The following is a 22,397-nucleotide window of genomic DNA, read 5'->3' as shown; positions in this document are numbered from 1 at the left end:
TCAAAGTTACACTCAAAATATTTAAAACCTGAAAAGTTATACGTTTCTTTCTGCAAGAAAGAAAGAAATATCCGGTCAAAACATGCCCGGCAATAGGTTTTGAACTGCTTAAAGAAGGGGTCCATGTGATTAAGAATGCACTCTTTTAACAAAAATGATATAGTTTCCACAGTACAAGGCACCACAAGGCCCCATCTGAATAGGATTTTAATCACAAATATTTCAAGAATCTGATGCAAGGTTTCAAAACCTTCAACAAATATTTCTGCATATTTCAATATACACAGAAGCGGGAAGACAACTGTGGCAGGGAAAATTACAAATCTAACTTGAATTATGTGTCATTCCATAATCTCACTATGTAAGCAGGCTTATGTATAATGCACCATGGCAGAGCGTTGCTTTTAACTGCATTTTAAAATAAAGGACTCATGGTGAAAATGGAACATCAACTATGTGTGGGTGTCACCTTAAATTACCATGCGCACAAAGCATCTGAGTGGAAATACTGTAATTTGTAAGAAATATGCAGAGGGGGATTTTCTTCAATAAGGACAAGAGCTCACATTGGATGACATGATATTACAGAAAAAAACAAAACTAGATTGTCTATGACTGAATGCTAAAAAAAAACATAACATAACAAAATAAAAAAGATGAGAAAAAAATGTTTTGGGCAGCTAGTTACTGATCATGTAGACAGTGTCCTATCTAGTGTCCTATCACTGTATACATACTCAGTCTTGTTTGAATTTAGGCCCCTGGAGTCTCGCCAGCTTACATTCCCGACCCCAGTCCTGTGCTTTCTAACCTGCCTGAGAAAATGGATACGCTGCAGACTCTATGCCTGGTCATTAAAAACATGCAGTTGATAGGTAAAATGAATGGTGTTTCAAGCTATTAGTGAATACGCTTCTATTTAAGTCTCACAGTCCCACAGCTCTGTCTTCACCTTGATCTCTCTGACCTACAATCGCACAGCTCAGTCTTCCACTCGGCGAGAAAGACCAGTCACCGCAGCGAGGCCACCCCCCCCCCCCCCCCCCCCCAAATTTACATATATGTCCCTCACCTGCTTTTATTTATTAGCTATTTTGCATTTGGCACATCTCATCTGGAACCATAGACTAGAATAATAGTATTCAAATGAACCTTCGTCTCATTAATGCTGGCAATTTTCCTCGGAGACAACTCATAATGTTTCCTTTGGACTGAGTTCGAAATTCTATTTAAAAATAATCAGCCTTTCTCTACTATGTTACAAGTTTTAGCTCTAATGAGTTCTATCAAGCATTTCTGCGGGAAACAATTGTTTCAGCAGTGTGCATCTGTTCAGTTGTGCCTGTGGAACCCTATCTTGTTTGGTTTTCTGTCAAGCATGCTTGGTTTTGGCATGTCAATCAAGAACAAACATAGCTGTAATCTCAAGCTAGCACTCTTGATTTTGTAAACACAAAAAGTTGTTTTGCTAATAATTACTCTTTAGAATTGAATGTCTGATTGGAAGAAAAAAAACATCTCATAATCAAAGCCATCCAACATCTCACTATCTACCACAGTCTTCCTAATATGTACAATGTTCCTTCAGTTGATGAATTGTGCCATTTTTCCTACAGTCTTCTTCAGTGAAGACGTGAAATGCTGTTTTTGTTAATATGAGCACACAACCATAAAACCAACAGCCTCCCACTTTTTAAGTTTCAGATTTTCATTTTCATATTGCATCTTGACACGCATGCATCTTTGAGCCCATGTTGAAGCTCAGCACATGCGGCTGTCACCTTCCATTCTGCATCTTTCTATCAGAAGGACAGTACAAATGGGAGCTGGAGCAGCGAGTGGTTTAAGAAAGGAAGTTGTGAATTACCTGTCTGGTGTGGATTTGTCCAGGTGCCTTGAAGCCCCCTTGACAGCTGCACTCTGAAACGCTGTAGGGGTCGGAGCTGCTGGAGGAACATTTGGAGAGTGAGTCACAGCCCACCACGAATGTGTTGTCCAGTGGGAGTTCCTGAATGACATGATGCTTCTTGGGAGCCACAGGGGTCTCTGGTTTGATCTGGAATGTTGGCTGAGGGGAAGCGGATTTGTAGTGCTTGGCTAAGTCAGGACTGTCGGGTTTGAAGGTAGTCGGTGTGGTAGCCCAGTTGTACTTTCCCATTGTCTGCTCCTCAAGTTCAACAGGGAGGTCTAAGGTGCCATTGATGTGCTCATGAGTAGGATCATCAGTCTTGGGTTCCTCAATGGTTACGAAATTCAGCAGCAAACTTTTTGGGGATCTCTTCTTCTTCTTCTTTTTCTTTTTAATCTGCCGACCCTCCTGGTTGGGTGACACCCACTCGCCGCTCTGCTTGCTCTTCTGGACAACTTTGTGTCTCGGTGTCTGTCGACAGCGTACCAAAGCAGTCACAAAGATCACCAGGATAACCGTCATAGTCCCAGCTATTATGGCAATAACAACAATTACGTAGCCATTGGTCTGGGGTGTTACCTCATTGTCCCCAATGTTCCGCTCCAAAGGAGTCTCTAAACTCTTGCGAAGTTGTTCCTGGATGAATGTGGCATTGGAGACGGTATCATTCACAAACAAATGAACAAGGGCGATTGCGTGTAAGGACTCAGGCTGTCCCAAGTCCTTGACCTTTACCACTAGCCTATGAAGTCCTTGGTCTGCTGCTAGAATCTTCTCCTGCAGAGTAATGTTGCCTGTCGTTTTGTCAATGGCAAACAGTCCTCTTGGTGACCCTCCAATAACACTATATTGTAGCTCAGCGTTCATCCCAGTGTCATTGTCAATGGCAAATACTCTGGTCACCACTGAACCAGGGCTGGTGGTTGAAGGTACTAAATCATAGGAGTAGTTTGAGGAGGGGATGACAAACACCGGTCGATTGTCGTTCACATCAACAACATTTATGGTGACCTTGGCATAGGAGGTCGTATGCATTTGACCTGCGTCCACAGCCTTGACAACAAACGTGTAGGAACTTTGTTGCTCCCTGTCAAAGGTAATGTTTGGTTTGATCACCCCGGTTTTGGGGTCAATGATGAAATTACCCTTCCCATTTATGATCGAGAGAGTGACAACTGCATTGTCGCCAGCATCTGCATCTGTGACAGTGATCAAACCCACTGTGCCATACAAAGGGAGGTTCTCAGGCACATAGAAGTTGTACTCGGGATGGGTAAAGGCTGGACTGTTGTCATTTTGGTCTTGGACTATTAGCTTGACAGTGATGTTACTTTGGAGAGGGTTAGAACCATTATCCCTGGCAATGACTGTGAATGAATACTTCTCCTGCTTCTCTCTATCCAGCCTTTTGACAACGGAAAGGATTCCAGAACGGGGATCTATGTTAAACCCATCAGGAGCATCTGGGACAAGACTATAAATAATAAGGGCATTAGAACCACTATCTGCATCTGTTGCACTGATTTTTATCAACTGTGTGCCCGGGTCATTGTTTTCTGGAATGGACAGCTGGATTTCAGGCTGAGGGAAAACTGGGATGTTGTCATTCTCATCCTTTATTTTAATCAGGACCATTGCCGAAGTGTTCAGAGGAGGTTTTCCAGAGTCAGATGCAACAATCCTAATCGCATACTCTCGAGTGGCCTCGTAATCTAAGGGTGCAGCAGTTTCGAGCAAAAACTGGTCATTGAAGACTGGCTTGAGTCTGAAAGGTACATCGTGATCAGTGTAACAAGTCACTTTACCGTTCAGATCTGCATCTCTGTCCGTCACAGTAATTAGGGCTATTTTTGTGTTAAGGGGGGCATTTTCAGACAACAGCACAGTACCATTAACGAGATTCATTATATAACGGGTATCTATGGAGGGGACGTTGTCATTAATGTCTGTAATATTGACTGTCACTGTAGCCCTTGAAGGGGTAGAGCTTCCGTCACTGGCCAGCACTATAAGCTTGTGCACCGGGTTGACTTCCCTGTCCAATGGCTGCTTGACGGTAATCAGTCCAGTTGTGCTGTCAATAGCAAAATGTCGTTTGGTGGCAGGGGAGATTTGGTTGCTGAAGGAGAAGTGAATCTGAGCATTGGATCCCAGATCAGCATCTGTGGCATGAAGGTGAGTGACAGATGTTCCCATTGGGGCATTCTCAGGAACGTTTACCTCCACCTCGCTGTCCTTGAACACTGGCCGATTGTCATTCACATCTGAGACGGTGACCTGCAGAATGGCTGTGCTGGACTTTGGAGGGGTGCCACCATCCTCTACTTTAATTTTCATCACAAAGGTGTCCTTCGTCTCCCGATCGAGGCTCTGCTGGACTATGAGTTGGGGCCATTTGTCTCCTTCAGGCGTCTCGATTATGTCCAGGCCAAATTCGCTCACACTCTGGAAAATAAAAAAATAAAAGTCTTGGAAACTGTTTGCAGTATATTTGATCAAGAACAGTACATCTTTAAAGTGTTTAGCAAAATGTCAGTAAGAGGACACCTCTACTTGATGTTTATACTTGAACTAAAACTCCCATGCATGGTGCATTTTTCTTGTTGTTTCAGTTATTATTAATATCGTTGTTGATATTGTGCCTATTACTATATCTTCTTGCTTTTAATGTATGTGGGAATGTGTGTTATGATAATCTCTCAGACAGAACTCACAGAAGTACAAATACTAATGTGTTTGAGCCAGTCATTTATTCTGGCTTTCAACAGATGTTGGCTTTAGCTCCAGCATTAAACCTTGGGGTTAAAGTTCTTTAATCCTATGAGAAAATGCACAAGGTCCTCAAAATATTTACTTGAAAAGCCCGTCCGGGGGATATGATCCTATAAAGCAAACATCGGATCCCCACACAGTAAACAGTTCCATTGAGCACCTGAAAACTAAAATATGTGCCATAAACGATGCACTGAGCACAGTTTATAGGTCTAAACCCAAAGTAAATAGGTCTAAGATGTGGTAAACAATCAAAAACTGTTTGTTAGAGAGGAAATTACCTTGTGTCATTCCATATTTACTTGGGTAAGCCTATAAATCGATGCACATATTCTTGTCTGAAATATTACAGCAAGCCTTTTATTGACCCTCATGAAATACATGTTTTTTCTTCCGTGACCTTTGCTGACTCCTTAATAAGCGTGCTTCGTTTACATTTTCTTAAGAAATGTAAAAACCATTTGCCAGTCTGACAGAAAATTGCAGATTTAACATTCAAAAACAACATTTTCTACCAACCAATACGAGTAACAAAGCCACACTGCATCTCATAGCAATATAATAATAAAACAGTGAGTTCTAGCCCTATCCTCTGGTGTATTCTGCTTTTCTGCACACAACTTATTGTTTTACCCAACTAGCAAGACTCTGATTTAGTGTATGGAAGACAGCTTGTGCAGTTTCAAGTTCATATGTGAAGAAAAAAGCTGAAAAGGGAGTCAAAGAGATAAGCTTCCATTTTAAATATACTGCAAGACCACCACAGATTAAAGAAAAGGGAAGAACCTGAACATTAAAAAAAGCTTTTCTCCCAGCAAGGAGCTAAATCTAGGCAACAGCAAAGCCTGAGGAAAATGAAAACAAATGCATATGTGATCCCCCTGAGAATCCAGCTTCGACTGTTTAAAATAATTGCCTTCCTACCGAAACTAGCCCTAATTTTTATGATTACAGATCAGGCTACATGGTACGGCAAAACATCTCGCTTATTCTATAGTTCTGTGGTTGGCGAGCGAGGCAGACAGGGGAACAGTGCCTGAATGAGAGTCAAGCACATTTGTGAAACAAAGAGGCTCTTTGAAGCTCTTTCAGTCAAAAACATTTCATGCAAGGACAAGAAAAGGCAACTTCCTTAAGAGATAAGCTTCATGCTTCACATAAAGCTGGGAAAGATTACTCTGTCTAGGCACATATTTCAAATGTGATTACGATACATATATGCATTTTTCATGCTATGGGTGATCTTGAATCATTTAGCCAGGCACTAACCAACCACTTTCTATGGGCACACTGCATGCAGCCACAAATTAACTACAACGGCAAATGACAATTTATATTTTTGGTTGACAAAGTAAGCTTTCTACATGCTAAAATCATGTAACATTCCCCTTTGGTGGTTCTTGGCACAATTGTGTGACCATCTGTGGTCTACAGTCAGTACTAATAACACATGCAAATAACACACACATCAAAACGCATCCAAGTACATAATTAGCATTAAAACAGCAAAGTTATAAAAGGAACAATTTGGATGCCTACATATATTAGCACATGCAGAACGGCTTTTTTCTTTATGATACAGTCAACACAATTCAACAAAAGTGATTGCCATGAAGATGTACAGTAAATGTAAAAATCAGCACAAAAATCAGTTTCTTGTACTTTTCGTTATGATAAATGTGGGTTACAATTTGTCAGTTACAAATGCATGCACGGTGACCATAAGGGCTTTTTTTCCACTAGTTATTGTTTCAGATTTATACAGGGAGCTAAAACATGGATTAGTTAATGAGTCTGGTTTAAAAATGCCTAGCAATGAGGAGATCAATCATATTTTTTCAAGCCAGACCCATAGAAAATGAGGCTGGGGAATTCTGATTATCTTCAGACAGAATCAGGTAGAGTAAAAAGAACATGAATCACAGGCCCAAGGGAAGTGACAAATGTCTGAAATTAATACAGGTAGTGCATAAGAATCTACATATTCATACCAACTGACCCATAGAGCATTATGAGAGACACATGGGACGAATCTCTTTTGTTTAAGTTAAGACTGACAGGGGATGATACTGGGTGTAAGACAAAGCCAAAAAACTTGCTTAAACTGAACCCAATTGTCTGGTGCAATCAAGAAATATATGCAAAAGCGAATGTCGGTTATAAATAACCCAAAGAGAGCGGTATCTTAACAGTAGAATATTAAGTATCAGTAGGCTTCGTTTTGCATAGTTCAACCCCAGAGTTTCTCTCAGCTTTGCAGACTGGCTGAAGTATCTGCTTTATGAATCAATGATATGACCTTCTACAGCAACGACTCAGAATGAACTCAGTATCATCAACTGAGAAACTCAATATTTTAGACCCTTGCACCATTGTATTGTGTTGGAACACTGTATAAAGTGTTAAATACATATAATACCACATATAAAGCCATAAATATTTCACTTACACTAAATTGTCTGAAAATGTTGTCACCTATTTTTGATTCATTACCACCTATAATCAGATCTAAGCCATTTGCCTGTGACCGAAACGCAAGCGTTGTCTCCTTGGCGAAACTTTGGCTGAACAATCTGCCAGAAATTAGGCACAAATGAAACCCGGAACCAACTGACAGGTAGTAATGTGATTAGAATTTGTTACCATTTCCCCAGCATTCACTATTGTCCAGAACAGTGGCAGAAATCAGTTTCAACTTATCCACTCATCCCTGAACTGAATACACTTTTAGACTCATTCTCAAGGGAGTGAAATTCTAAAACGTTTGGTTTAATGAACATCTATAATCTCATAAGCTAATTCTTCTAATTAGTATTATTTACTTTATATACTGCAAGCGTTTCCTGGGAAACAAACCTTTTGTGAGAAGTGTCAGAACCCTTCAGCTCAACTTCAGGCACAACAATTACTTTGTTCTAAGATGATGATATCTTTCTCAAGAATCATTCGCAAGCCTTTGTGGTGCAATATTCATGGAAGCTCTGTATGACATGTTACTTGTCAGCCCTTGATCATTAATGCATCATTCGACTGGCTCTTCTCATTGTCTTGAAGTGAAATAACTGGAGAAGTGAGAAGTGAGAGCTTAAAAAATAAAATAAAAATCACACTTTGGATAAATTATTTAAGCTGAGCTAGTTTCTCTTCCAAGCGAGTTTCAAATCGGAATCAGACAGATGAAAACCAAAATACTCATGAATTATTGAAATGAAATGGTAACAACTTTAATGCTGACCTTGACTCCCCCAAATAAGCAATCCAACGGAGACTTTGCTGCAATGAAAGTCCTTTCGAAAGATCTAAAATGTGAAGCAGATCTAAAACGACAATGCCGGCAGTCCCGGGTGATTAAAAGCACACAGAGTTCTTCAAAAGGAGAGAAACGGCTTTCTTAATGTGAGGTTAGAGTTCTTAAATGGCAGAGTAAAAATAACAATGAGCTGGGTGGAACCCACAACAGAAAAGTCAATATCCTCATCCCATGAGCCTGATCTGATCCACATGCCTCTAGATAGGACTTGTAAAGAGGTTCTCTTTAAGTGATAAAATCTCTTCTAATGGAAAGCACTCCTCCAGCCATGCATGGTATTACTTTCTGTAGGCTGACCTTGATAGTGTCCAGAGGTGCTTCTGTGCATCGTTCCAGGTGACATGGCAACACTAATGCTGATGGAACAATTAATATGGCACCGCAATTAAAACCAGGGTAGGCAATAACGGCCCTCTGTGTCATAAGCGAGGGCTTCCTCCTTAGGGGACATGACTGGAATGAGTAAAGAGCAGAAGAGGGATTGCTATCAGAGCTCTTTCAAAGCTATGCACGCAGCAGCTGTGGCGCACAATGCTAATCGTGCAGCTCCATGCTGACGGTGAGCCGGTCTAAACCATTACTGTGTGGGAGCTTCAGAGATTCAAACTCTCACAGGACCATGCAAACGCAGTCCAAGAGGTGGATTCACGGCCAGATGCTGCTCGTGGGATGCTTTCAACAACCTCAGAGGATGAAACATATCCTCCCTTTCCATTTCTGTTTACTTAGATCTACCCTCACCAAACTCACATGCATGATTCATAAAAAGAAACACTACACTTGCAGACGAAGAACAAATGAAATCATCTGAAAGGCAACAGAGCCTTTACATATTTATTGTAATTGTATGAGGAAACGCACTGGTCATTTTCCAAGCACAGGCAATCGAGAGAGCCGCAGCAGCTTGGCAGAGAGAGAGAGAGAGTGAGAGAGAGAGAGAGAAAGAGACTCTTTAAAAATGCAAATTGGTAACTTAATCAGACATGAAAAGCAAGGATTTGGCTAATTCTCAAAAGAAAGGGTACAAATTACTCTTTCACACTTTAATGACAGTCTTGGGCTCTTTGTTTCACACTGTATTTGAATTTTAATTAAAATACAGGGCGACCTTTCTGGGGAATACTAGTTCATTCTGTTGCTGTCTTTCTGTTGCACTGTGGAGCTTCTGTCACTACAACAAATTCCTTGTATGTGTAAACATACTTGGCCAATAAAGCTCATTCTGATTCTGATTCATTGAACTGCGCTACGTCGTAATATACTGCGCTGTGATTGACAGCCCAGATGCATGCGAGTGTGCTTAGTGACTTTTTACCACTTCTGGGGTTAATGGGCCTTCTGACACTGTATAAAATGCTAAATTAAATACACATGCAACGTATCTGCTACTGTATATATTTTAATAGCATGCATAGCATTGTCCTACTTTTCAGTTTGAGCGGACTATATTAAGCCGCTGAGAATATTACACTAGTTTCTCAGAAGACATCAATTAGAAGAAAGAACCGTTCTCCACATTGTTCATATCTATCTCGGTGCAATTAACAATTTACCTTACCCATAACAGAGGTAATTACTTTTAAAACCTTGAGCCAAAAACATTTTTTTTTATTGCTTACTATGCTATTTTTATTCTGGAAATTAAGGGCCCATTAAATGGCAATGTCACGTAATGAATCACAGCTGAACGTTGAACTCACCTTGACAAGTTCGTAGTGTTGAATCCCATTGATCCCTATATCAGGGTCGAATGCGGAAGGGACAGGGTAGCGGCTGTTGATGGCTGTGTTTTCTGGAATGGAGATGTTGATAACCGTCGACTGAAAGAGTGGGGCGTTGTCGTTGATGTCTTCGATGAGGAAGCGGATCTTGACCAGTCGGAAAATCTCGTCGGGTAGCACTGCGACCTCGATCTCGTAAAAGCAGCGCTTCTCTGTGAAGACTCCAGAACAGAGTTTCTCACGGTCGATGCGGTTGGCTGTGGTGAAAATCTCTCCCGTGCTTGCTTCTACCTTGACCAAAGGCACATCACCCGTCTTGTAGACAGGTTTAAACTGCAGCGCAGAAGACAGTTTAATGTCTGGATCTAGGTTCAAGTTTAGGTCTTTGCGCAGGTTTCCGATGCGCACATTCTCCGGCTGCTCCTCTTTTACAGTGTAGTCCTTCTCTTGAGCCCGGCACATCAAGAACAGGCAGGTGAGTAAAACCACCAGAACATGGGCCTCACTTGCCAAGTCCATACTCAGAGTAGGTGCTGCACTCTCTTCAAAGATCTGCAAGGTCTGCTAGAGAAAGATAAGTGGGAAAAAAAAGATTGTCATATTCACAACTATGAAATACAGTTCTGATGCAAATAGCTTTTTGATCCTTTAAAACATTAACTCTTTGGGGGAGCATTTTAGCTTCTTCATTAGATTAAAGGGAGATTAGTTTGCCGAATATAACAATTCTGTTCACTCTTTTCCAAACCTGTATGACTTTCGTTTGTGCAACAGAATGGGAACACACACAAAAGGGAAAATCTGGAAAAAAAAAGAGTGCTGGTTACTCTTCTTCCATGCAATTACAATAATGGAGGCTGATGTTTTACATCTTTATCCATGTGCATGAGAGTAGCAGTGTGAACAAATTATCTTGAGTTGGAACTTTTCAAATGAATCAAAAAACTGAGCCACTGGACTGATCCGGTTCTCAAGTTCTCACTATGAGTCAACTCACCAAATCAGACAACTACCAGACGTAGTGGTGAGGAGTATAGTGCATATGGACTACTTTTATGGTCCTTTTGCCTCTTTTTCCCCTCACATTACAAGGAAATGCTTTAGTATCCTTGTCTTTCAAGTAAAAATATATAAACATCTCAAAACAAGACAGAAAAAGACAAAAACAATCCTTGTTTGCATTGAAATCTCAAATGCAGGTTTTTGTGAAAATGAGAGGGAAAAACGTCTCGGTTACGTACGTAACCCTCGTTCCCTGATGGAGGGAACGGAGACGTTATGTCGTGACGACATAGGGGATTTACTTGGAAGCCCCAATCATCTCTGACTTAAGAGAAAACGCCAATGAAATTGGCTAGTGGATTTTGCATACCTGAGCCACTCCCCGTGCAAACGGGTATAAAAGGGCGACAGGTGCATCCACTCATCCGGTTTTACCCGCTGAGGAGCCGAGAACGTGTCCCTGGCAACCAGCGATGGTTCAAGATTGTGGCATGGGGACATAACGTCTCCGTTCCCTCCATCAGGGAACGAGGGTTACGTACGTAACCGAGACGTTCCCTATCTGTCGGTCACTACGAGTTATGTCGTGACGACATAGGGGTCATATGGAAAGCGCCACAACCTGAACCCCGTCACGACCTTGTGCATGCAAATGTTGACAAGCTAGTGCGTGACAGACAAATGCCATGCGAAGGTCGCAACCTTCCCATCGCCCCAGCGCAAATTCGCTAACCTTGGTGCCCGCAGGGACCACTGAGTACATTGCTGCTGGAGATAGCCAAGCCGCTGTTCCTTTCCCCAAGAAATCGGAAGGGATTTCGACCTTCTATGAAAGACTGCTTCAAGTCTTTCCTATTTGTTGTTACAGCTTGGCGGTAACGACGGGGAAGCGAGCCTTCCGGAGAAGGGCGCTACGGAGGCCACATCCTGCCCGAAGGGAGGTAACATGTGGAGACACTGATATGGACTGACCCAGGCCTGGGGCAGTACTACATACGACTGGACCCTGGGGCAGATCCTACCTAGGAGTAGGGAGGAGGGCTGCCAGCAGGGCCTGACAGAGCTCTGCCAAAGGGAAGACACGGGTTTACCGTGAGGGAAACCGTACCGTGGATGAATACACGTGTGGGATTACCCGAAGGGAATCAGGCCATACGGACACCTAGCCGAGTACAGGGGCTGACCGGAGACCCGGGCGAGCTAGCACCAGTACTGGGCCTGGCGTCAGACTGCTCCGCCCAGTCTGACTGCCGGGGGTGCTGGAGGTCTCCACCAGGGTTCGCCGTCCGGGGAACTGAACTGGAGGAGGAAAACAGGCGCTCGTATCCCCGGGTGAGGGGGAATGGCGCAGCAAGCGTGACACCGGCCAACTCTTCCCGCCACTTACCTGTTACCCAACACACGGGAAGAGACTGGCTCCACGCGGAGACTGTAAAATCTCGCGAAGGTGTTCGGTGTCGCCCAGCCCGCAGCTCTACAGCTGTCTGCCAAAGAGGCGCCGTGCGACCACGCATAGGAGGAGGCAACACTCCATGTGGAGTGAGCCCTCACCCCAAGGGGGCACGGCTCGCCTTGGGATTGGTACGCCAAGGCGATGGCCTCCACTATCCAGTGGGCCAACCTCTGCTTGGAGACAGCCTTCCCTTTCTGCTGACCTCCGTGGCAGACAAAGAGCTGCTCAGAGCTTCTGAAGCTCCGGGTGCGGTCCACGTATATGCGCAATGCTCTTACGGGACACAGCAACGCCAAGACTGGATCTGCCTCCTCCGAAGGCAGTGCTTGCAGGTTCACCACCTGATCACGGAAGGGCGTGGTGGGAACCTTGGGCACGTATCCCGGCCGGGGTCTCAGGACAACGTGAGAGTAGTCCGGCCCGAACACAAGGCACTCTTCGCTCACCGAAAATGCTTGGAGGTCCCCGACCCTCTTGATGGAAGTGAGCGCGGTCAGGAGCGCTGTCTTAGCCGACAGGAATTTCAGCTCGACTGAGTCCAGCGGCTCAAAGGGACCCCTCTGAAGTCCCGCCAGGACGATAGAGAGGTCCCAGGAGGGCATCAGGGGTGGCCTAGGCGGATTCAACCTCCTGGCACCCCTCAGGAACCTCACGATGAGATCATGCTTTCCCACGGACCGGCCGTCCACTGCATCGTGATGGGCCGCGATAGCAGCCACATACACCTTCAAGGTGGAGGGTGACAGCCTACGCTCCAACCTTTCTTGCAGGAAAGAAAGCACTACTCCAATCGTGCATCTTCGGGGGTCTTCCCGGCGAGAAGAACACCAGTTCGCGAACAGACTCCACTTCAGAGCATAGGCTTGCCTTGTTGAAGGAGCTCTAGCCTGAGTGATGGTGTCTACCACGGCCTGTGGTAGACCACTTAAGTCTGCCGCGTCCCGTCCAGGAGCCACACCTGGAGGTTCCACAGATCTGGACGCGGGTGCCATATGGTGCCGAGCCCCTGAGAAAGGAGTTCCTTCCTCAGAGGGATACGCCAGGGAGGGGCTGTCGCGAGGAGAATGAGTTCCGGAAACCAGGTCCGGGTGGGCCAATACGGCGCGACCAGCAGGACCTGCTCCTCGTCCTCCCTGACCTTGCACAGTGTCTGTGCGAGTAGGGTCACTGGGGGAAATGCATACTTGCGTAAAGCCCGAGGCCAGCTGTGTGCCAGTGCGTCCGTGCCGCGGGGCCCCTCGGTCAGGGAGAATATAGCTGGCAGTGGGAGGACTCGCGGGAAGCAAACAGGTCTACCTGAGCTTCCCCGAATCGACTCCAGATCAGCCGGATCGTCTCGGGATGGAGTCGCCACTCTCCGAGAAAGTGAGCTGTCGTGAGAGCGCATCGGCCGCACGATTGAGCTCCCCCGGAATGTGGACAGCGCGCAGCGACCTGAGCTGCGTGTGACTCCAGAGGAGGAGATGGCGGGCGAGCTGTGACATGCGGCGTGATCGTACACCTCCCGGCCGGTTGATGTACGACACAGCCGCAGTGTTGTCCATGCGGACCAACACATGCTTGCCCAGCAGCAGTGGCCGAAACTGCCGCAAGGCCAGATGCACTGCCAACAGCTCCAGGCAGTTGATATGCCAAAGCAGTCGAGGCCCTGTCCAGAGCCCCGAGGCTGCCTGCCCGTTGCATGTAGCGCCCTAGCCCGTACTGGAGGCATCTGTTGTGACAACAACATGCCAGGACACTTGTTCTAAGGGCACCCCGGCCCGTAGAAAAGCACGGTCCGTCCAGGGGCTGAAGGAGCGGCAACACTCGCGCGTGATACTCACCCGAAGTGAACCGCGGCGCCATGCCCACCTCAGGACTCGGGAGTGCAACCAGTGCTGAAGTGGTCTCATATGAAGCAATCCGAGCGGCGTGACCGCAGCTGCGGATGCCATATGCCCCAGGAGCCTCTGAAACTGTTTCAGTGGCACCACAGTCCTGCCTCTGAAGGAACTCAGGCAGTTCAGCACTGATTGGGCGCGCTCGTCCATGAGGCGCGCCGTCCTACTCACCGAGTCTAACTCCACACCGAGAAAAGAGATTCTCTGCCCAGGGGAGAGCTTGCTCCTTTCCCAGTTGACCCGAAGCCCCAACTGGCTGAGGTGCCGTAACACCAGCTCCCTGTGATCGCACAACTGCTCTCGGGACTGGGCCAGAATGAGCCAGTCGTCGAGGTAGTTGAGGACCCTGACGCCCACTTCCCGTAGCGGGGCAAGGGCGCCTTCAACGCCCTTCGTGAAGACACGGGGAGACAGGGAGAGCCCGAAGGGGAGGACCTTGTACTGCCATGCCCGACCTTCGGACGCAAACCGTAGGAACGGTCTGTGTCGCGGAAGGATCGAAACATGAAAGTAAGCATCCTTCAGGTCAATCGCTGCAAACCAATCCTGGGGATTGCACCCCAGGATTGGTCGAAGACCACCGCCTTTCTTGGGTACGATGAAGTAAGGGCTGTAAACCCCTGCCTCATCTCGGCTGGAGGGACCGGCTCGATTGCATCCTTTGCCAGGAGGACAGCAATCTCCTCGCGCAAGACAGGAACGTTCCGAGCTACCACTGAGGTCTCGAGAACGCAGCTGAACTTGGGAGGTCGCCTGGCGAACTGAATCGCATAGCCGAGTCGAATTGTGCGCGTGAGCCACCGAGACGGGCTGGGCAGCGCAAGCCACGCTTCCAGACGCCGTGCAAGGGGCTCCAACGGCACAATCGACGTACCTGCGGTGGTGCAGCGCAGAGGAGTAGGGCTGGATAGTACAGAAGGCAGCGCGTTCTGAAGCATCCTTACCGAACTCCCTAGGTCCCAAAGGGGACTGGCTAGAGGTGCGTGGGGAGGCACCGCGTCCCCGAACCGCACTCTCTTGGCCGCTGGCAAGATGGGTCGCGGGCGAGAGTGAGGAGGCAGTGCGTCGCGCACTGTCAACCCGCGAACCTGATAACCCGGGGAAAAAGGAAATTGCTCTTCTTTTGACAAAGTGGGTACCGCTGGCTTTCTTGAGCCAGCGGCGGAACAGAATGAATGATTCTCCCCCCAACCCTCCTTCGGGGGGAAGGAGCGGCGCTGATCCCGCCATCTCCTGAGATAGAGCAGCTTCCCACACCTCCGGGTTGCCCGTGTCAGGGCCGTTTTATCGCCTCCTTGGACGATATCGGGGCCAGTTGGAACACGGGGGGGGGGCGCCACGCTCCTGCAAGAGGCTCGACGCCCCAGCACAAGGCGGAGCAGCTCAAAGGGACACAGGAGGGCGCCCACGGTGACCAGCAGACTGGGGCTTGCCCTGTGGCGGAGCGGTGCATCACGCCGGGGCAAGATGTGCTGGACGGCCTCGGTCTGCTGCAGTACTGCCGAGAACTGCTGGGCACAGTCCTCGACAGTGTCGCCGAACAGTCCAGCCTGGGAGACAAGAGCGTTCGAGAAAGTGTACTTTGTCGACTTCGCCCCTCTCCACAGGCTGAGCCACAGACGGCACTCTTGGACCACAAGTGTGTGCACATCGCCTTCCCGAGGCACTGCGCTGTGACTTCCGTTGCCCGTAGGGCAAGGCCAGTCGCTGAGCGCAGCTCCTGCGTCAACCTCGGGTTGGTACTACCCTCGTGCATTTAATGCCTTGGCCTGTGTACTCGCAGGATAGCCGTGGCATGCAGGGCAGGGGCGGCCTGGCCCGCAGCACTATAAGCTTTGGCCGAGAACGGCCATCAGCCTATAGGCTTTGGACGGGAGGCGCGAACGACTCCCCTAAGTGGCGGCGTTTCGCGGGCACAAGTGCACCGCGACCGCTCTCTCCACCTGGGGAATGTCAGCGTCACCCTTAGCCGCCCCGCCATCGAGGGTAGCGAGGATGGAGGAGGCAGACGCGCCGCTTCTGGCCGTAAAAAGGGGCCGTCCACGACTTCATCAGCTCCTCGTGCACTTCCGGGAAGAAAGGAACCAGGGCAGGGCGTGGTCGCGAGCCACAGCCTCTGCCGAGGAGCCAATCATCTCACCGCGAGGGCTCAGGACTGAGAGGTGTGCACGCCTCCAGCCCGATCTCGCGGCGGCCCGGGAAAGCACGGCCGTCAACTCTGGGTCCGATTCGGCGGCGGCCGCGAACCCCGCAGCTGCGCCGAACCTTCATCCTCAGAGGACGATTGCCCATCCCCCGATGCCGCGATCGACATCTAATCCTCTATCGGCGCGCCGAATGAAACTGCTGGGCACGCCGTGAGACGGCACAGCAGAATCACCGGGGAGCCGCACAGAACAGCTGCTGCAGGAGGAGTGAAAGGTCCGTGGGGACTGGCCCGGCGGAAGGCTCTCACTGTAACCCTCAGATCGCCCAGAGCACTAGCCGATGGTTCTCTGCTCGTGGCAGAGAAGCCAGCGCGGGTAGTGACAGAGGGGGCCCCTCCCATCCCCGTGAGGAGAGAGAGGCGCGATCGCAGCGCTGCTATGGTTACACGCTCAATGAACGCATAAACCATCCACGAACGCAGCTTCAGCGTGCTGGAGCCCCAGACACTGAAGACAACGATCGTGGCTGTTTACGGAGGACAGGAAACGACCGCAACCAAGAGGACACGGCCGGAACAGCGTCTTTAAAAAGACGTGAACCGACCATGATTTGCTCTTTTAGGAAATTTGCTCTTTCAGTTGAAGTGCCCAGGGGAATCGCTGCAGACAGGACACCGCTGTTCGCACCGTAACGCCAACCAGAACAGCTTCCAGACAGATGATGAATGGCTTTGTGGAGATCAACACGTTCATCCACTCGGCTCCGAAGCAAAAATCGGATGAGTGGATGCACCTGTCGCCCTTTTATACCCGTTTGCACGGGGAGTGGCTCAGGTATGCAAAATCCACTAGCCAATTTCATTGGCGTTTTCTCTTAAGTCAGAGATGATTGGGGCTTCCAAGTAAATCCCCTATGTCGTCACGACATAACTCGTAGTGACCGACAGATAGGGAACACTATTTGCCAAAGGGGTAAGAAAATAGATTTTTCTCTTCTTTTGTGTTCCAAAGAAGAAAGAAAGTCTTACAGGTTTAGAACAACATGAGGCTGAATAAATGACACAGTTTACATTTTTGTTTACACAAAAGGAAAAAGAAACTGTTTTAACAAGAGGAATCATTGTTTGAATCGTCAAATGCTACCAAATACAACATACAATTGCATTAGAGAGGCTCTCCAGATTTCATACTGCACATAATGGACTCTTGTATGCCATTGGCAACACTCAACAGAGCTTCAATGCATGATATCAGATTACAGTATGTTGATATTCTGAGCAGCCAAGATGTAACTGTAGTGCAAGTAAGAGTTTTATGATTTAAAGTTTAAGAATAAAGACATGAGTCCCAAATGACTGTCAATATCCCTCAGAAGAATAGGACACCCATAATTCAAAAGCACCAAGACATGATTTATGAATCAGCATTTCAGTGTTTTTTTGCCAACTTGCTCGATGGCCACACAAATCCTGTCAGGGCATTATATAAATAAAAGTAGCCAGGAGGCTGAGGCTTTCACAATGTGCCAACAACTCAACTAGGTCACAGAGAACTGGTGGGGGAACACTTCCAGACTCCGGGTTTACAGAATTGTCCACGCAATGCTATTTCTGTTTAAATGTAGCACCCTTCACCTTAACCACATCAATAACTCTAAACTAAAAGAGTTTGACTTTCTTTTAAATCAAAGTGATTGTAATAATATATAACTAGATTATTAATAAAAGTTAAACTTTTTTTAGGAATAGGAGTCTCCAATATAGCTTCAGCAAATTAATTATTCAAATATAGGGGAAAGGGAAGTGGTGTGTGGCCAAGTATGATGACCCATACTCAGAATTTGTGCTCTGCATTTAACCCATCCAAGTGTACACACAGTAGTGAACATACACCCGGAACAGTGGGCAGCCATTCGGAGCAGTCGGGGGTTTAGTGCCTTGCTCAAGGGTCTCACCTCAGTCGTGGTATTGAGGGTGGAGAGAGTGTTGGTTATTTACTCCCCCACCTACAATCCCTGCCAGACCTGAGACTCGAACCCACGACCTTCGGGTTACAAGTCCAACTCTCTATCCATTAGGCCACGACTAACGGATATAGCATGTCACTAGAAAGCAACAAAGAAAAATTACAGCTCACAGCATAATGTTTTTGAAATGGGGTATGCTGGAAATACTGTTAACAATGGCTCCCCAAGTCATTAATATGTAATTTGTATGTGCCAAAATGATGTTTGTTTAAAAACAAAGCCAAATGCTGCACAGATACACGGTTGTGTACCTTGAAGATTCGCTTTGCACATCAAAAATTCATCACAAAGGCTGATTCCTTTAAACAGAGAGCTGAAGGCCCCAATTTTTCAGCCACTCAAGTCTCAGCTGTCACAAGATGTTCTGTTTTTCACAGTGAACACCCTGGCTGGACTGTAGGGACTCATTAAAGGTTTGTTGGGCAGACGAGCACCACTCAGAGTATTTACATGACAGTGATCAATGACCAGCTTACTATCTGCACATATTCTCAGACTGTTATGTTGTTCTTTGAAGAAAGTAGAGAAAAATGATTTAGTTTGCTTTTGAAGACTGCACCATTTTTGAGTCTGTGAGAGGAAAGCAATTACTATTCACCTACTGTACTCTGATAAGCCCGAAAGAGTCCAAGGCTGTATCCGACAATACATAATGAAGAGGACTTACTGGCTAAGGAGTGCATTGCAGACTAGTGCATAAAAGATGAAAAGATGATCTACATCTAAATAACCGCAACTGACACTAGCCGTGATGCGCAATAAGGGCGACGGGTCTCTCGTTCTGCAAATTCCCTTGCAGTTTTAGATCATCGATTTACCGTCAACAATAACGAATCCCACCGTCCTGGGGAGAGAGAGAACGCTGATGAACCTGTATAACCCGAAATGGCACCAAACAGTGTAGACAGTATAAGCTCCAGCTCTCAGTAAGTGATGTCTGGCATTTTGTATGGTGCTCTGCTACCCTGGGACGTGGTGCTGGGATTAGACAATTCCACACGGGAGCCCACATGTCACTCCTCCCCATATTTAGGACAGTTTATGTTGTTGCGAAAACTCGCGGAGCCATTTTCAGATTTACTCCTGGGAGTGATTCTTACAAAACTATACTCTGGATGGATACGCAAAGCTTTGAGTTTCAACTTCCCCAATCTTTGGAAACTTGCAGCTTGAGAGTGAATAGAGAGAATTAGCTGGGAAAATTGCGCTCATGGGTATCGGTGTGACTTCCTCCCTGCTTGTGCAGGGTTCCAGTGATCTATTCTGAGCAGCGCACCATGCATTCCAGGGAGTATGCAAAAGTCGTCTTTCCCTCCGGAGCCCGGAGTGAGCAGCACACAGACTTTGGAGCGCTTTATGTGACAACGTGATGGACAGGCCTGTCTGTTTTTTTTATTTTGAACTGAGCTGTCAAGGAAGAAAATAATTCTACATGTCAACCGCGAGTTCACGCTGAATCTCGGTCTATATGAATCAGCAGGAACCGAATGCTGCAGAGGTGGACAAATCGATACTGTTCAACCTACCAAATGGGCATCAGATTAAAACGATCAAATTTAATACGAACGGTAATTAAAGAAAAATGACATTTCAAATAATGATTAAAGCCGCTTATGGAAGTTAAACTAGGACAACTGCCTGAAGCATGTCCCTTAACTCGCTCTTATCAGAAGCATCACCCTCTTTATCGGTTTAAGGAATCCCCGTGTGTACACGATTCTTTGACATTTCGATGTCTTGTTTGTGTTCACCCTCCACCTTTTGCCATCAGCAGCTTGAGACCCATAACCCCCCTGCCAGCTGTTCGCCAGCCTACCTGCTGTCCTTCTTGTGTTGTCAGGATGTCAGGCTTTTCATCAACAGAAAACATGTTTTTTAATAATTTATTCAGGCTTTTTGTATATCCTTTATGTTATCCTTTTTAATCTAATAGGTGGTAATGAAAAACATCTGGTATTGTTATTAAACATGAATATTACTTTTATTGTCGTGATGTTGTTCTGCAACATCACTATCATATTTCCATATGTCTTAATTGCTCACATGTACCAGAACAGGCTAAACCAGTGGTTTTCAATCCTGTTCCTCGAGACCCACTGCTCTGCACATTTTGCATGTCTCCCTTATCTGACACACTCATTTGAGTTCATGGAGCTCTTTCCTAATGAGCTGATGATCTGAATCAGGTGTGTAAATTAGGGAGACATGCAAAATGTGCAGAGCTGTGGGTCCCCAGGAACAAGTTTGAAAACCACTGGGCTATACTGATGTGTCATATAAAGTTAGGATCCTTTTGAAACACACAGACTGGCTTTGAGTAGCTTTGATGGCGACTACACTGATCCTAAGAACCAATGATCAATTGAATGATCGATAGGGAGGTATTAACATACCAAACAGGCTGCCAGTCGCAATGGATAAACAGATGTAGCAAACGCGATGGAGTCTATTTAGGGCCGTCAGCAAAGATTATGCATCCAAACAGTCATGTCTGCCATTTATCAATTTATCAAAGTTTCCATGCAGTCAGATGACAACATAACTTATGGCTAACTTCAGCCAAGAAGGAACCGAGAGTGATTTTGCTTGCATAAAATGGTGCGCCATGAATCATGGTTGAGATTTTTGCTAATTTGAATCATAAATAATCATAGTAAAACTTGATTTAATTCTTTAGACCAACATCAGGCAATTTATTGTGGGCACTTTCGGTGGAACGACATGTCAGTTGTTGATATATCATTCTCCCAAATTGATTTTATATGGACAAACATTGCAAAGTGTATAACACGCCAATGAAACTCTAAATCTTAAAGGTTGGTATTTGGCATGTGATCCACCATTCATCTCCACTCTTCCTCACTGAATTGTCCCTTTAATAAATAAATGAATGTATTAAGTCTAAAAGTTATGAACGACAAGAATTAGAAGCACAAGGGGATTTCACAAATGAAGGATAGCATTTATTACAGGCTTTAAGATGACAGACATATATGCTTGCATCACACCTTTTCCACTACACATTTTATGATTTATGTAGCATATTTAGAGTACTTATAAAAACTGTGTGTAAATATTTTTTCAAAGAACATAGTTATGAAGAAAAAATCATTTAAACAAATTTAGACTGTAAATTCACAAACATAGACTGTAAATTGCTGAAATGAAAAAAGGAGATAGATATACTAATAATCTGTATATTGAAGGTGGTAAAGCATGGTTTTTCTCTCACTGCAATACAAGGCAAGGTAAATAAATAAATAAAACCACCAATAGAGGGCACTGGAGTGGTCACAAGTGGAGTCAAAATAAAACAATTAATATAACCATTCATATTAATGGTGACATAGTTGGAAGGCAAACTCTTATTCTAATTATCAGATAATGCAAGATCAGTTTGTATTATATATTAGCACACTGTATCAAGTGTAACCACCTTGCCCAGCACCGCAGTGCAGATTCAGTATTCGGCAATGACAGAAAAAATTGTTGACGCACGTTTTGTTTTTGTTTTTTTCTACGAACTTAGTATTAAGTACCATTTTATGTTTGCTGAGGGCAACTGTACAATTGATATAATATTGATATCACCTGTCTTTGCTAGGTAAGTTCTTCACTCAAATTGTTCTTACTTATCATTGATGATACTAGTAGCTTATAAAGCAATACAGAAAGTTTATTAAAACATCTGACTTCATAATAATACATTTTTGAAGCCTTTATTTTATGTTACTGGATTCAGGCAACTACATTACCGTTACAACTGTTTTGTGAAAAGTACTGTTTTTTGCTTTCATGTTCAATGACATCATAATTTAGTGGCCGATCGAGACTGAAAAGAACTTGCGTCTCGTTTCACATAAAATAATTCCAAACCCACACCCTTAGATGTGCCATAACTTTCATCTATAAAGATAAAATTTAGTTTTAAATATAATTTACTGCATATATTACAACACAACATTCAATATGACTTTAAAGTGACTTTAAAGACCCCCACATGATTGTAAAGCGCTTTGGGTGTACGGTAATACACAATAAATGCGCTATATAAATGCATCATTCATTCATTCATTCATTCAATATATTTAGAACTACAGAATGAATGTAAAAAAACAATGATAGGCAAGAGGGAATGAATTAATGTTTTTTTTGTTTTTTTAAATAGTGGTATATC

The 22,397-nt window shown here is 45.5% G+C and overlaps 1 protein-coding gene across 1 annotated transcript in view; it reads right to left on the bottom strand.

Annotated features, from left to right (window-relative positions):
* The window catches only part of LOC306883000 (protocadherin-11 X-linked-like), a 169,904-nt gene that overhangs the window by 145,216 nt on the left and 2,291 nt on the right, over positions 1-22,397 (bottom strand). The window contains exons 2-3 of the mRNA XM_079438043.1: positions 9,692-10,276; positions 1,868-4,354 (exon numbers count right to left, since the gene is read on the bottom strand). Of these exons, the coding sequence (XP_079294169.1) occupies positions 1,868-4,354; positions 9,692-10,231 (3,027 nt within the window). The 5' untranslated portion in view covers positions 10,232-10,276. The remainder of the gene's footprint in view (positions 1-1,867; positions 4,355-9,691; positions 10,277-22,397) is intronic.

This window comes from Barbus barbus (genome assembly GCF_936440315.1).
Source record: "Barbus barbus genome assembly, chromosome: 17".
In the NCBI taxonomy this organism is placed as follows: Eukaryota; Metazoa; Chordata; class Actinopteri; order Cypriniformes; family Cyprinidae; genus Barbus; species Barbus barbus.
The sequence above is the reverse complement of the archived record's forward strand: the minus strand, read 5'-3'. Positions and strand labels throughout refer to the sequence as shown.